The 13678-nt window shown below is 46.3% G+C and overlaps 1 protein-coding gene across 2 annotated transcripts; it reads left to right on the top strand.

The window, feature by feature from the left end:
* Positions 1-1323: 1323 nt before the first annotated feature.
* On the top strand, positions 1324-13212 carry LOC115356684 (sine oculis-binding protein homolog). Of its 2 annotated transcripts, none has more exons than XM_030047927.1 (7): positions 1324-1580; positions 4356-4485; positions 4836-5030; positions 6414-6565; positions 8371-8466; positions 8722-10668; positions 13140-13212. In XM_030047927.1, exons 1-6 carry the CDS (start codon positions 1488-1490, stop codon positions 10657-10659), a joined length of 2604 nt encoding a protein of 867 aa, XP_029903787.1. In that variant the 5' UTR covers positions 1324-1487; the 3' UTR covers positions 10660-10668; positions 13140-13212. The 2 variants fall into 2 exon arrangements, with proteins under 2 accessions (XP_029903787.1, XP_029903786.1); XM_030047926.1 differs by having other exon boundaries at positions 8701-10668.
* Positions 13213-13678: the final 466 nt, after the last annotated feature.

The raw sequence follows: 13678 nt of genomic DNA, 5'->3' as shown, positions 1-13678 counted from the left end.
TAAGACAAGAATATACAGACAGAGTTTGTACTGTGTCCCCTCAGATAAAACACGGTCCTTGCATTCCTCATGAAATGTATCTGTTGAGATTTGGGAGGGGTGGGCGCCAGGTGTTGGGTTACATCGGATCGGAGGGCCCTCCCTTCCCTATCCTATCCAGCAGCCCGAGAGAGAGAGAGAGAGAGAGAGAGAGAGAGAGAGAGAGAGAGAGAGAGAGAGAGAGAGAGAGAGAGAGAAGCATCAAGACGCACAGGAATAGCAGGACTAACACCGGTAGTTGGGTGATTTTGATTTCAGAGTAAAAGCGTAGATGCGCTCCTTTTTTTTTTTTTTTTTTTTTTTTTTTTTTTTTTTTTTTTTTGTTATTAAAAAAATCTGTCAGTGTACAAAGCAGCAACATTGTCGACCAATTAAAAAGCTCAATAAAGCCGAATCCGAGGGTTGTTTTAATCAAATATGGAGAGGGTATTAAATAATTAAAATTAAATAATGTTTCCATAGTAAGCATGTCATTCACTTTTATTCCTTTTTTATTTTATTCCCTTAAAGATATTGAATATCACGCTTTATAACTTGTGCTTTACTCTAAAAATAAATAACTAAAAAAGCAGCATTTGTTTTTGTTGGTGGAACACTGAGCAGAATATGGGAGGGACAGTTTTAATATGTATATATATATATATATATAGAGAGAGAGAGAGAGAGAGAGAGAGAGAGAGAGAGAGAGATAGATAGATAGATAGATAGATAGATAGATAGATAGATAGAGTTACCCAAAATACGTGCAAGATCCATCTGATAAATATCATTTAACAGTGAAATTTCTTACCGGTAGCCCTGCATTAATTTTACATGTTACATTACTGTACAAGCTACTTCTTTAAATGTAGTTTTTGGCATTTTAGACAACACATGTTGGTCAGCAAGGCTTTTATTTTGAGAATCCACCCTTCATTTTATTTTATTGTATTATTTCCATGGGGCGACACTAGAAACTGTAGACCACTGACGAGATGTGACACTCTCACCCTCCCCCGCAACCCAACGCATTAAATATCTGCTGGCCTGGCCTATCGGAGGCTTGGGACACCCTAAAATATTTTGCCCCACCAGCAGAGCCCCTGCATGACAGCTCCTTAAATACACTGTACTCTCGATTTTAAACTTGGGTGTTGAACTTTGTTAGAAAAAAAGCGGCAGTAAGGATTATATTTTGAAGCCAGTGAACGGAAGCCCGAGCCTTCGCGTTGGGTCTGACTTGACTCTGCTGAGAGAGGGGGGGATTGTTCAGCGGCGGAGCCTCCAGCCCGGAGCGCACGCATGTTCAGTGGACTTGAATGGTGTGAAGCCCCAGATGAGGGACTCAGACGTCCGGGAATGACAGCCGCTGTCACCGGGAGTGACAGCCTTCGCTCTCCGCTCCGCGACTAAAACCCTCCAGGTGCCTCCAGACACTGACCCGGGTCGGATTCAGCCAGACCAGGACTATGCCAGAGATGGAGAAAGGGAGACCTCCGGAAAACAAACGCAGCAGGAAACCCGCGCACCCCGTTAAGAGGGAGATCAACCAGGAGATGAAGGTGAGAGAGAGAGTGTGTGTGTCTGACTGTGACTGCTGTTTATAGTTTGTTTGTTTTCTCTGTGTCTATCCTTTGAGATGTGTTAATGACCGAGCTATAACTTCTTTACGCACACAGCGGCGTGTGTTCAGCGAGGCAACTGCGCACGAATCTCTGCTGGGAAAGATCAGGCACATATTGCGTTTGTTTTCAATCAACCCATTCTTTGTATTTTTTGAATTCAAGTAATTTAAACGTCACAACAGCCTCCATTTCTATACGAGGGGATGCGGGGCTTTCCGGACTGAATCCGCTCTGCTTGTCATCCAATAACCCAAAGTGAATAAACTTTTTTATTTCAGTGTAATCTAAACTGGAAGAATCGCGCCCGCAGACGCGACGTGTTTTAATTTAAGATATTAGCAGTGAATAGCAGGCCAGCCTTTGCCTTTTAGTGACGCCATGTCAGGCCAGCTGTGGCCGGACACGCACACTGTAATGTCCAGCGGAGATCCAGATGTGCGTCACTTCTTCCCCGCTCCTGCAGTGCGCACACTTGCTGTACCACATAGGCTTACCATCACACCTTCCACAAGAGAGAGGGCATTTATACGCTTTAAATAGCCTTCCTCACTCCTCCAAGGGAAAAAAAGTATAGCATTCCCTTAGGACAGAATACAAAAATCACAACAAAATTATAACTTTACCACTGCAGAAACATTATTGTGACTGTTTATGAGTGACACATCCTTTCACTAAGAATCAATCCTCCACTGCTCTTTGGACAAAAGGACAGATGCTGCACAGCTAATAATAAGTTAATTCAACTAACACGTGTGTTTTTTCCTACCAACATGGACATATTACTGCATGGAAACAAATACATGGATTGTCTGCTTTGTTTGGGTTTGGACATTTGCTATTTGAGACCTTTGAGTGTGGTGGTAAAGGATATCCAAGGCTCCTTCAAGTAAGAACTGCGAAATCCAAAAGGACAAGCCGTTTTGGGGAGATTCTGGCCTGCGTGAGAGAGGAAATGTGCTCTTTTTGTGTAAGTGGTTTGGAGTGTAGCGTTTGATATCCAGGGGAGGTGTAGCGTTACAACTTAACTAATTTTAATCAAAACATGTGAAACGCTATCCCCGCTTGATGTAAGAATGCCTGGGCTGAATCTCGGGGTCGGCCCCGGTTTGTTGCCTTTGGCTGCAACTCTCTCTGTGGTTTGGGATATGGCTTGTCACTCTCACAAAGCAGATGTTTGTCTGAACTGCCAAAAAGAAACAAAAACAACATTGTGGGAAATGGAGGGGGAGGGTTAAAAAAAAATCATCTGTCTTTTGCTAATGAGAAAATAGCAAGTCAAAATGACACTGAGCTGCATGTGCTGTAACATACAGGAAGGTTACACAGATGCAATCATCAATCTAGTCCCTCGGTGGAACAGTACGCTGATGTGGAATGCACAAGAATCCACCAAACAAGGATCCTTGAAAGATGTGGATGTGGCCCTTAAAAGCCGGCAAAGTGTCAAATTATGAAGGAGAGCGAGCGAGGCAGTAAGAGAAAGACAGACAGGCAGGCAAACAGTGTGATTTCTTTCTAGCACAGCTGAGGTCCGGCCCAGTGTTGTTGTCTCAGTAATGAATCTGTTTCAACACCACATTCGGACCCACTCCCTCCACGTCAGACCGGAGCACAACACCAGAAACAAGATACTCTGCTTTAATCATCGTCAGGCATATTAGGTGGATATGATACCACTGCTTGCACTCACACACACACACACACATTACACACACAGCAGAAAGTGAGCAAGCAAGAGAGAGATCCATTTCTTTGAGGCCCTATAGTGCAGAGCAGAGGTCGGAGTGAGGAAAGCAGGGGAAAGAATGTGCAGTCAGTACTACAGCACTACAACACCACCACAGCAGACTGGCTGTGCTGGAAAAGGGTGAAACCTGAGAGGAGGCGCTGTGTCGGGTGTCAGGGCTGGAAGGTGCTGGGGTGGAGGGGAGGATGGTGGGGTGGGAGAGTGGAGGGGGGGCAGAGGGGAGGCAGAAAGAGAGAGAGCGAGAGAGAGACAGGCGAGGGGAGGGACAGAGAAGGCTGGAGAAAGAGAGAGAGAGAGAAGAGGGGGAGAGAGAGAGAGAGAGAGAGTGCTGGACATTGGAGAGAGAAGAGGGGAGAGGAGAGGAGCGGGGCATTTCCGAGAACCGTGGGACCTCGCCGTGGTGTAGGGTGTCCCGCTCTGATTTCTGCCCGTTCCGGATCGGGTTTCTCCTCCAATCCGGTTCTCCCAAAGCCACAGAGAGAGGTGGGTGGATAAAGAGAGAGACCTTTGTGTTTTTTTTTTTTTTTCATCTGGTCGTAATAAAAAAAAAAAGGACCACACATCCCATCTGTGGAGAACAGTTTTCTTTTCTCCCTCTTTTTTCCAATTAAAAGAGATAAACAAAGGATGATTCATAGATTTCACACTGGTGTTAGGTTTTAAACCTTTCCGTCTCAGATTTAGCAAGAGTAAACAACTTGAATACATCATGGAAAAAGCGTCATACTGTACTCCACTGTGCTCGTATTCATTTCTCAGACAGGGCTGGGGCTAAGCAAGAATCCCATGCATTGATTCGGAGTAGGAAGGTCTGATTATGTTTAAACATAGGATAAAAAGTTCCACTAACAACCCGAAGATATAAGGTCACAGTTTCCCATTTGCAGGCAGGCTGTGGCTCAGTTACCCTATCCCCTTACATAGAATGTTAATCAGTCATTTCTTCTCCTCTTTTCCTCATGCAGACTTTTGCAGAGAGCACTATGAACGAGCTCCTGGGCTGGTACGGCTATGACAAGGTGGAGCTCAGAGATTCGGAGGCCAGCGAAATCAGGAACTACAGAGAAAGACGTCAGCATGTGTCTGTGCTAAAAGGTGAGGGCAGGAGTCTGCATACAGTACAGCACAGTGTTAGAAGAGAGTCATCTTTAACACAGGAAACTATGAGACAGGTTCTGCAGGTTCAGTACAGACAGACATTGAGTCACTGCACAGATTTGCTTGAGAAAGTCTCTTGTAGCTGCAGCTTAGCTTAGTCTTCTCGCATTTCATAAATTATGATACATCTATGGCCTTACAACACGCTTGCACCAAAAAAAAATCTTTGTAGAGCATTGTTACAGATACAAAAGTTATTGTGGTATCATGCACTGTGGATTTATGGCATCATGTTCCAAGAAAAAAAAAACAAGCCATTGTCATTATGGTATGCTTATGTCTTCCAGAAAACTCGTTGCCAAAACCCAAGAGCCTGGACAGCAAAGTCAGCCACTCAGTTCTGGCCATGAAGAGTGGAGAGAGAGAGTCCTCCAGTGTCCCTTCTTCTTCACCCTCCTCTTCCTCCACAAACTCATCCCTGACCAGCCCCAAGGAGCACAAGAGTGCCCCGGTCATTGTCCCCCTTATAAAGCCATCTGCAGGTAGAGGACTGTGTGATTACACCGTCAACATGAAATACAAAACACACAATCAACACAATCTTTTTTTTTTGCCCATTTCATACAATGTAATGTGAATTTGGCTTGTAGTGTGGTTCTCCAAGATACACACATGCACACCATTTCCTACATGAATGCAGGCCAGGATGCAGGATTAGCTGTTGTAGAGGGAGCAGTTAGGGGTTCAGCACATTGCTCAAGGGCACTTCAGCAGTCATGGAAGTTATGCAGGTTGGTTATGCAGGCTTTAGAGCTGTGTCACAAATCTGACCATGGGAGACCATAGGAGAACCGCACACTTCTCTTTTTTGACTTTAAACCATTTATTGGACTATTTTTTCGCCAGTATGTCTCGGGTGTTGCCTTCTTCAGGGTGTAGGTTGAAGCTGTCAAGGCAGCACACATACAATTCAAAAACACCTGTGTGCAATTGTCATTCAGCAGTGATCCAATCAGGAGTCACAGAAAACATGTCAATCCGCTTAGTAAACTTGACAGTCTGTTGCGTCAAACAGTCCACCATAAATCATTAGCAAATATTCCCCTCCATATAAAGCATCAAATTATTACCTTAAATATACGAAAAAGGACATCTCAATATAAATATAATTTGAAGTTTGCAAATCTCCCGGCAGCTAGAGTTGGCACCATTATGAGGGTCCAGTGGAAACATGATGGTGCTAAAATGGTTAATTATATCCCAATAGGGTAGAAAAAAATATTCAAAAAATGGATAAGGTAAATTTGTTTCCAAGTTTAAGTTATGTTGACAGAGTAAACTGTTTTAGCCCTAATTGTACTCCACAGCACACTGAGCTGCAGCAACGTGAGGAGAGTCAGTTCAGTATACCTAAACATAATGTTTTTTATTATTATTATTATTATTATTATTTTGCTTGTTTAGTCAGCAGGCAAATGTAGAAAACCAGCACTAATGTTTACAAATATAGCAGCTACAACTAATGCTGCATATGTCTCGGTACATTTCTGCTCTTCAGATCAGATGTCTCTACAACAGCAAATCAGGCTGTTAACAAGGTGACATCTAAAAACAGATTCAGTTAGATGTATCAGGGGAAAAATGAGAGGTTTCTGCTGATAAAATACAGAAATCAACCATGTTTGTTGAATTCTGTTGAGATGGAGGAGTTTTACATTTAGGAACACAGTCAGCAGATATTGACCGAGAGCTGACCTCCAATGTGGCCGCCAAGGGGAATGCCCTATCGCTTGAAATTCCTCTATTATCAACACCAGTGTCACGTCCATCCTTATAGGATCTCCCACAGCCACACGCCCATTCCGAATTTAACTGCTGCATGATGACAGAGCAGTAATACCTCTCCTCTTCTTTTCCCCCTGCAGTGGAGGATGTACAGAATGTGCAGATAGTGTGTGTCTGGTGTCAAAAAGAGGGCGTGAAGCGCTACTCTCTATGCATGGGTTCAGAGCCCAAGAGCTTCTGCAGCGAGAAGTGCTTCGCCGCCTGCAGACGGGCCTACTTCAAACGTAATAAGGTCAGTAGTAAAGAGGAAAACGTCTTTACATACGTCTTTACATACACTTCTATACATAGTGTTAGGTTCCATCACCACACGACCATCCTGACAGGAAAATAACAGGTGATTGTAATAAATTGCCATGTGATTATAATCAAAGGGCATCCGCAGCCAGTGAGCACTATCGTGGTAGGAAATACATGTGACATCACGAGAGTACTATGAATACATGCAATGTGTGTGACAGTCTGATTCATCATAGGCATTCAACTGTGCTGATAACTCCCATAAATCATGGCTATTAGTACTCTAACATAAATGGATGTGGTTGCTTTGCTCACTCTTTATTTTGCTACTATGCTGACATCTAAGAATTTTGTCAGACAGCACACTTGCATCAATAGCCTTTGTGGGGCAGTCTTTGTTGTTAATTTATATAGATACTTCAATGATGCTGACAGCACTTGGCTTCTCCTGTCATCTAGCCAATTGAACCAGTAATCAAAACACAGCTCTGACCTATTTCATCTTAGATATGATCACTATGACCCAGGCACAGAAATCAGTTTCTAATTCATGGTCAGTCCCATGTAGGTAAGGAAGACAGATACTTTCTTCAACAGACAACACACTCACATAAGCAACATGCAAGCATGTATGTGGATGCACACACACACACACTTGTACACACGCACATATACAAAGGGGTGCCAGGTGTTCACTGTTCATACACAGGAGACACAGGCGTGAAGTGATTTCTGGCAGGTAAACAGGCCCTCAGAAACAGATACCCCTGATCTTGTGAGGTCATATCAGATGGATTAATTTACAGGAATTTAAAAAGGGGGCGATCTTTGGGAACACACATTCTAGTTTATAGTGAAGGGGTTAGTATAGGAATGGTGGAGGGGAGGTCAAAGTTTGTGGAGGACATTTAGTATCAGTTACGCGTTAATGGAGGAGGAGCCATCCATTAAGTGGCTTTGGTCTGGAGGACAGGGAAAGCAGCAGCTATGGAGAATTGCTCTGATGCACATTACCACTATTTTTCACCTTCCATTACGAAATGAATACCCCTTCTTTAAAGGTGCGAGGTGACAGGCAGAGGTATCGCCTTTCACCCTCGCTGTTGTTTATACTGCGGTTGGTTTATTCACACGACAACAGAGACAAAAAGGAGGGGCGAACAGAGTCTGCGTGCAACAAACCCTCTAGTTTTTCGGAGGTGGGGAGGAAAGCGTTGCCGTTGGCTTGTCCCTGCTTGTCTGAGAGGAAGGGCAGGGGGCCTGGGGCGAGGTGTCCACTTTCAGCGCATACCTTACCTGCAGCTGCCTCATGTTTCGTAACTCAACACGACTCAATGGGTCACAGAGAAGGGGGAGCACTCAAATCCACAGCAGATCAGCTTACATGAATCAAGAGGAATTTCCTATATTAATACTGGCAAGGCCATTAACAATATGACAATTCATCATCTACATTATCTCCCTGTGCAGTTGTAGAGCCGTCTCCATTTCACAACATAGTGATTTCCCTGTTCTCTCAGTGACCTCAAATCTGTGGTTCCATGAAGTTCATGCTGCTTCTAACCTCCATGACAAGGCAAATCATTGGAGGCTATTTTTGGTGTGGTTATGCAAGAAGCTCAGTTTTGGTTTGATGACCACAGAATAATTCCAATATAGCATTTTGATTTAAAGCAACTGCTGCTACGTCATCATGAATTGGAGAATAAATTCATCAAGAGCAGGGTGAATCCAAGTCTGGCTAACTGCTGCATTGTGGTTTATGTCATGGTCAAACATTTTTTTTCCCTGCATCAGGCTAGAGATGAAGACCTCCATGGTGAGAGATCCCCTCAGCACCCCCATACTGAAGAATCCCCGAGACATGTTTTGAAGATAAACAGCAATGTCCGAGTAAGAGCACATTATCAATGTGTCTTTTCTATTCAAATGTAGTATATTATTATAAATGTGTTGTGAAATTTCAATACAAAAATAGCCTTACTCTTACTGACCTTGTATTCTCCTTACATCATAAGGTTCAGGTGAATGAGTCTTGCATATAACATATCTCCTGTTGTGTGGTCTTTATGTTATCAGGTTTTTATGTTATCAGGTCAGATTGACCTTTTCAGTGACCCTCCACAGTCTCTCTCCCCCGTGCCACAGGTATGTGATTGGTGCAAGCATGTCCGCCACACTAAAGAGTACCTGGACTTTGGATCTGGTGAGGAGAGGCTCCAGTTCTGCAGTACTAAATGTCTGAATCAATACAAGATGGATGTTTTCTACCGAGAGGCCCGTGCAGCTCTCACCAGCACCAGCTCCAGCCCAGGCAGAAACAGCCAGGAAGGGAGGGCGGACAGCAGTGCAGGAGGGCAGAAGCTACTCACTCCTGAGTCTTGGAACAGCAACAGTAATGCAGGGGAAACCCGTCATAGAAATCTTTCCCCCAAAGGGCCGACCCCCATCCATGGTTCAGCAGCATCAACCTCTATTTCCCCTTCAGAGGCATCTTCCTCTTCCTCCAAGGTCCCTGTCTCAGGGCTGAGGACCCTGGAGAGACCCATCCAGCCTCCTCCAGCTCCCCCTGCTGTGGAGGTGACACCCCACCCTACTCCACTTCCTCCCCCTCCCCGTCCCCCTCTGGAACACCAGCCTGTGCCTCAAATACCCATGCCCTTTATCAGACCTCCTCTTCATGCCCAAGGCCTGAAAAGCCCCCTTGCCAACCCACCAAGACACCCAGGCCCCCCTTCCAGCCCTATCCACCGGCCTCCCCACTCTCCCCACCTGCAGCCCCCCACAGCCTCCTCCATGAACCCACCAGGACTGGTGCATCCTTTCCCAGGGGCCTACTTCCCTGGGTTGCACTCCCCTCCACTCAATATGATGTCTAGAGGTCCCGTCCCAATGCCTCCTATAATGAACTTTGGTATTCCATCATTTAGCCCTCTCCTGCCCCAGCCTACTGTCCTGGTGCCTTATCCCATCATTGTTCCACTTCCTGTCCCCATACCCATCCCTGTTCCCATTCCAATCCCCTCTAAGACAACCCTTGAAGCCCCAAGCCACAGTGGAGTTATCCAGCCTGTGCCAGAGGGGGCAGATAGGAGTAGATCCAGGTCCACCAGACCGCCCTCACCAGGGATCTCTGCAGGGGACAGCAGACTGGTAGCCAACAAAATGGGCAGAGCCTCGACTCAGGGTCTCCCCTCACCCACTGACCCCAACACAAAAGACACAGACTGGGTTAAATTGGAAAGGCCATTCCCCTCCCCAACATCCACACCCCACAGTGGAGAATCTTCCCCCAGTGCGCGGTACAACGAATCCCCCTCCTCAGCCCCAGGGTCAGAGAGGCTGACAGACTATAAGGTGACACCACAGCAGCAGCAGCAGCAGCAGCAGCCAGAAAGGCAGGTCATCCAGAGGGTTCTTCAAAGAACCCAAGTGAAGCTGGAGCCCAGCTCCAATGGAGTGGTCGACTTATCGGGGCTTGGGGAGTCAGGAACTGGGCAGGGTACCAGACTGGGTGTCCATGATATTATCAGACCCACCCCTCCTCTACCACAATCCCCTTTACATGACACTGTCTACCACCATCAGGACTCAAACACCCCACCTTCACACACCCCTCCCAGCCCCAGGGGAAGCAGCTCTCCATATGATGCCACATCCTCTGCCATGATATCCCAAGACCACAGTCCTAATGGGACATCGCAATCCTCCGCCCCTCCTAGTCCAAATTCCTCCCTACCCCAGAGAACAGTGCCACCCCCTGACCCTGCACTTAGCGAGCTGGAGGCCATCAAAGAGAACAAGTGCTCTGTGGTTGGCCCAGTGCGGGCTGAGGGCACAGTCAGCCAAACAGAGGAGGCCTTAGCTGTTGTTGGGGAGGTGGGAGAGGACCCCCATGTTCCTGATGAGGACCATGCCTATGCCCTGCCAACAGCACCAAAGACAGGGGGGACCACCACCACGCTGCTCTTGCCCAAACTCAGGGACAAGGGTAGCCTGCGGACCCCCCCTAATATGCCTTGTGCAGGAGATATGGAGCCGGCTCTGAAGAGGCGATGCCTACGTATTCGTGATCAGAATAAGTAGAGGATTGAGGTGAGAGACTCTGTTACAAGGAGTGGCAGGGGAGGGATGTTATTTCTATACTTAACTAAGTATGTTCTCATACTTAGATATGGGAACTGTTAACTCATACAGCTGCAGCAAACACACCTAAAAAAAAAAAAAATAAATAAATAAATAAAATCACTGGTTTTAGAATGCCAGGAGCATCATATGGGTGATGTCAACATCGGGGCAATTTCATAAACAGGTAAACCGCAGACAGACAATATTGACGATCAAATGCTTCATTGTGTTTGCCTAGACTTTCTTGTTCTCACTGGATTGTCTTGTGTGGCACCCCACCCATGTGGTACTCCATGCATGTTAAAACCAACAGTTTGTAAATGTCATTTGCCCAGGGTTTGATAACTGCACACATACACACATTCACACATGCACAGGACACGCTCAATCACAGGTCACACAGTATGCGCGTGGTCACTAAACAACATGGCGCCAAAGAGAGAGAATCCCAGTAACCTGGCACTACTCAGGGTTCTAGGGTTACAGCAGGGGAAGGAGGTGGAGGGCACAGACAGTGAGAGTCACTTTGAAAGGAGATCACCTCACCGCGGCCTGACAGTCACAATGCTTTGTTTGCATGGCAGCCTGTTTCATAGGCTCAGTTTTGCAAGGACACGCGAGTGTTTGCATGTCTGTGAGACCGAAACAGGGAGTAAGAGAGAGAGGGAGACAGAAAGAGGCACTGCCATTTTTATCTTTTAGTCATTTGGCTGAAGCTCTTATGTTGAGCAAATTGCACTTATTGAGAAGGCAGTGGGTTCAGGCTTTGCACAAGTACAATGTGGTGGGACACATGGCTGTTAAAAAAAGGCTCAAAACTTAGACTTAAGGGGTTAGGGGACTGTCTGTCCAACCATAAGGCTTGATTGATGCCCAGACAAAATGACAGAGACAGAGATCAAGCATGGTTGAATGAGTGTGCCCCCAAACAGAAACTCTTGCCTCCTACAGTATGAACTGTGAGGGAGTGCAGATGTCTTTCTGAGGTTGCTGTGGAGACAGAGGTGATCGTCAGGCAGACTACAAGGCGCTGTGAATATAAGAGCCAGCCCTCGGTGATAGAGCTCTGGGGCTTCATTAGAAAACACAGGGGCAGAACCGGAGCGATCCGGTTACACATGTCATAATGACACGCTATTCTGGCTTCGCCTCGTCTCACTCCCATGTATGAGTTTAGCACTCTCCTCTCCTCTCCCCTTTCCTCCCTTTTCCTTCTCTTCACTCACCACTGCTGTCTCCTGCCAACCAGATGTTGTTGTTAGGCCAGAGCAGAAAAGCCGCCTTACTCTTGACCAATCAAAAGTCCTCTTGATTTCACTTGCCTAATTGGTAGTCCAAATGGCTGTAACACCACCCATTATTTTCACCCACTCACCATAATGAGGTCATGTTACCATTTTACTGTATGTCCTGAGATTAATCTACTGATACTGCAGAGAAGATTTAGATTTCCACTGCTCTGTTTTTCTCTCCAATTTTCACTTCAAGCATGCAAAGGCCATAGGTCACATTAATAAGCGTTTGAAAATGATGGCTGATGATAGAAAGACCACCATATAAACCGTTATCTTATACCCCAAAAGTTATGTGCCAAAGCATTAAACGATTCCCTTTCCCTAAATGAGGTTCGGCTCTACTCTTTGTCATTTGTTGTGGTTTCATGCGTCCCCTTGGTAACCGATACATATGAAATCACAGCGTGTTGCCTGTGTCGTGCAGGCGGATTTATGGCCCTGCGTTGTGTGTAATGGGAGCCGGCTGCCGTACGTGAATTTAGCTTGCCACTTCCCTGCTCTGAGGTGAACATTGCTGTCCTGTTCTATTGTCTCTGCTGCTAAAAGTCTTTAAAAAAATCTCCCACTCTGACAGAATCAGCGGCCAACTGCTGGATTTCACCTCAGGAAATAGCCCGTTTTTTCGTCTCAGTTTTCCTTGCCTTTATTTGGGATATTTTATAGCCCCGTGTAATCTGATCCCACCACATGGGTATTCGCTGAGCGTTTGAAACTAAAACGCAGTGGGACAGAGGGAGCACAGAACCCTGGTTTGGCCCTTACGTGTGAGTGTGTGTGTGTGTGTGTGTGTGTGTGTGTATATGTGTGTCTGTTTACGTTTAATATGCGTGTTTGAATGAAAGCCTGTGTTAGTGTGTGTGAGAGAGAAAAAGGCCAGATGTTCTTGGTTTGATTGTGCCCCGTGCGACAGTTATCTGAGTGTTGACATGTCTAAAAGCCTCATTCTCGCAGTGTTTATGGGGAACGGGCAGATTAAGGAAGGGGCTGTCCAGAGCAGGAGGGGTTGATATAAGATATGGCAGAAATGGAAATTACACAGAATCAGTCCAGAATCTATAATGCCTCAACACCACCTCTCTCTCCCTCCCTCTCCCTCTCTTTTTTCTCATCCCCCCTCCCATCCCTTCTCCATCTAATGAACAGACTCCCTGTTTAACACTGTACCGTGGTGCCAGATTCAGTGCCACGCCCTCTTGTGGACAACACCAGCGCTAACACCCTCCAGCCTGTTCCTCAGCCTGTCAGCCCACCAGAGTGTCGCTCTGCTTGCAGCCCAGCAGGATGCCAACCCAGGAAGCAGTCCAGATGGCCATATTATCACAAGCCAAAGTGGGGGAAGAACACAGCACAGTCACACATCTTGTCTTGGACCAAAGAGTATTACTGGCCAGCGTGTTGTGCTCAGCAAGTGCGTGATGTGGAGCATCTCTGAACCTCTTCCGTCTGACAATGGCCCTAAAGTGTGTGTATATATTTGTGTGTGTGTGTGTGTGTGTGTGTGTATGAGTAAGTGTGGCTGCCCAGATGCGCTCCTCCTCCTCCTCCCGCTCCACGCAGCAGACAGGGCTCTGATCAGCCTTGTGTGGTCTTCTCAGATGGAGCCTGAACATGATCTCTTTCCAGGGGAAACGGTTTGTTTTCTCTGCCCGGCTTGCACAAAGAGCCACATTGTTCCTTTCCCC

Source organism: Myripristis murdjan, chromosome 24 (assembly GCF_902150065.1).
Source record: "Myripristis murdjan chromosome 24, fMyrMur1.1, whole genome shotgun sequence".
Taxonomy (NCBI): Eukaryota; Metazoa; Chordata; class Actinopteri; order Holocentriformes; family Holocentridae; genus Myripristis; species Myripristis murdjan.
This window is presented reverse-complemented; position numbering and strand designations above follow the sequence as displayed.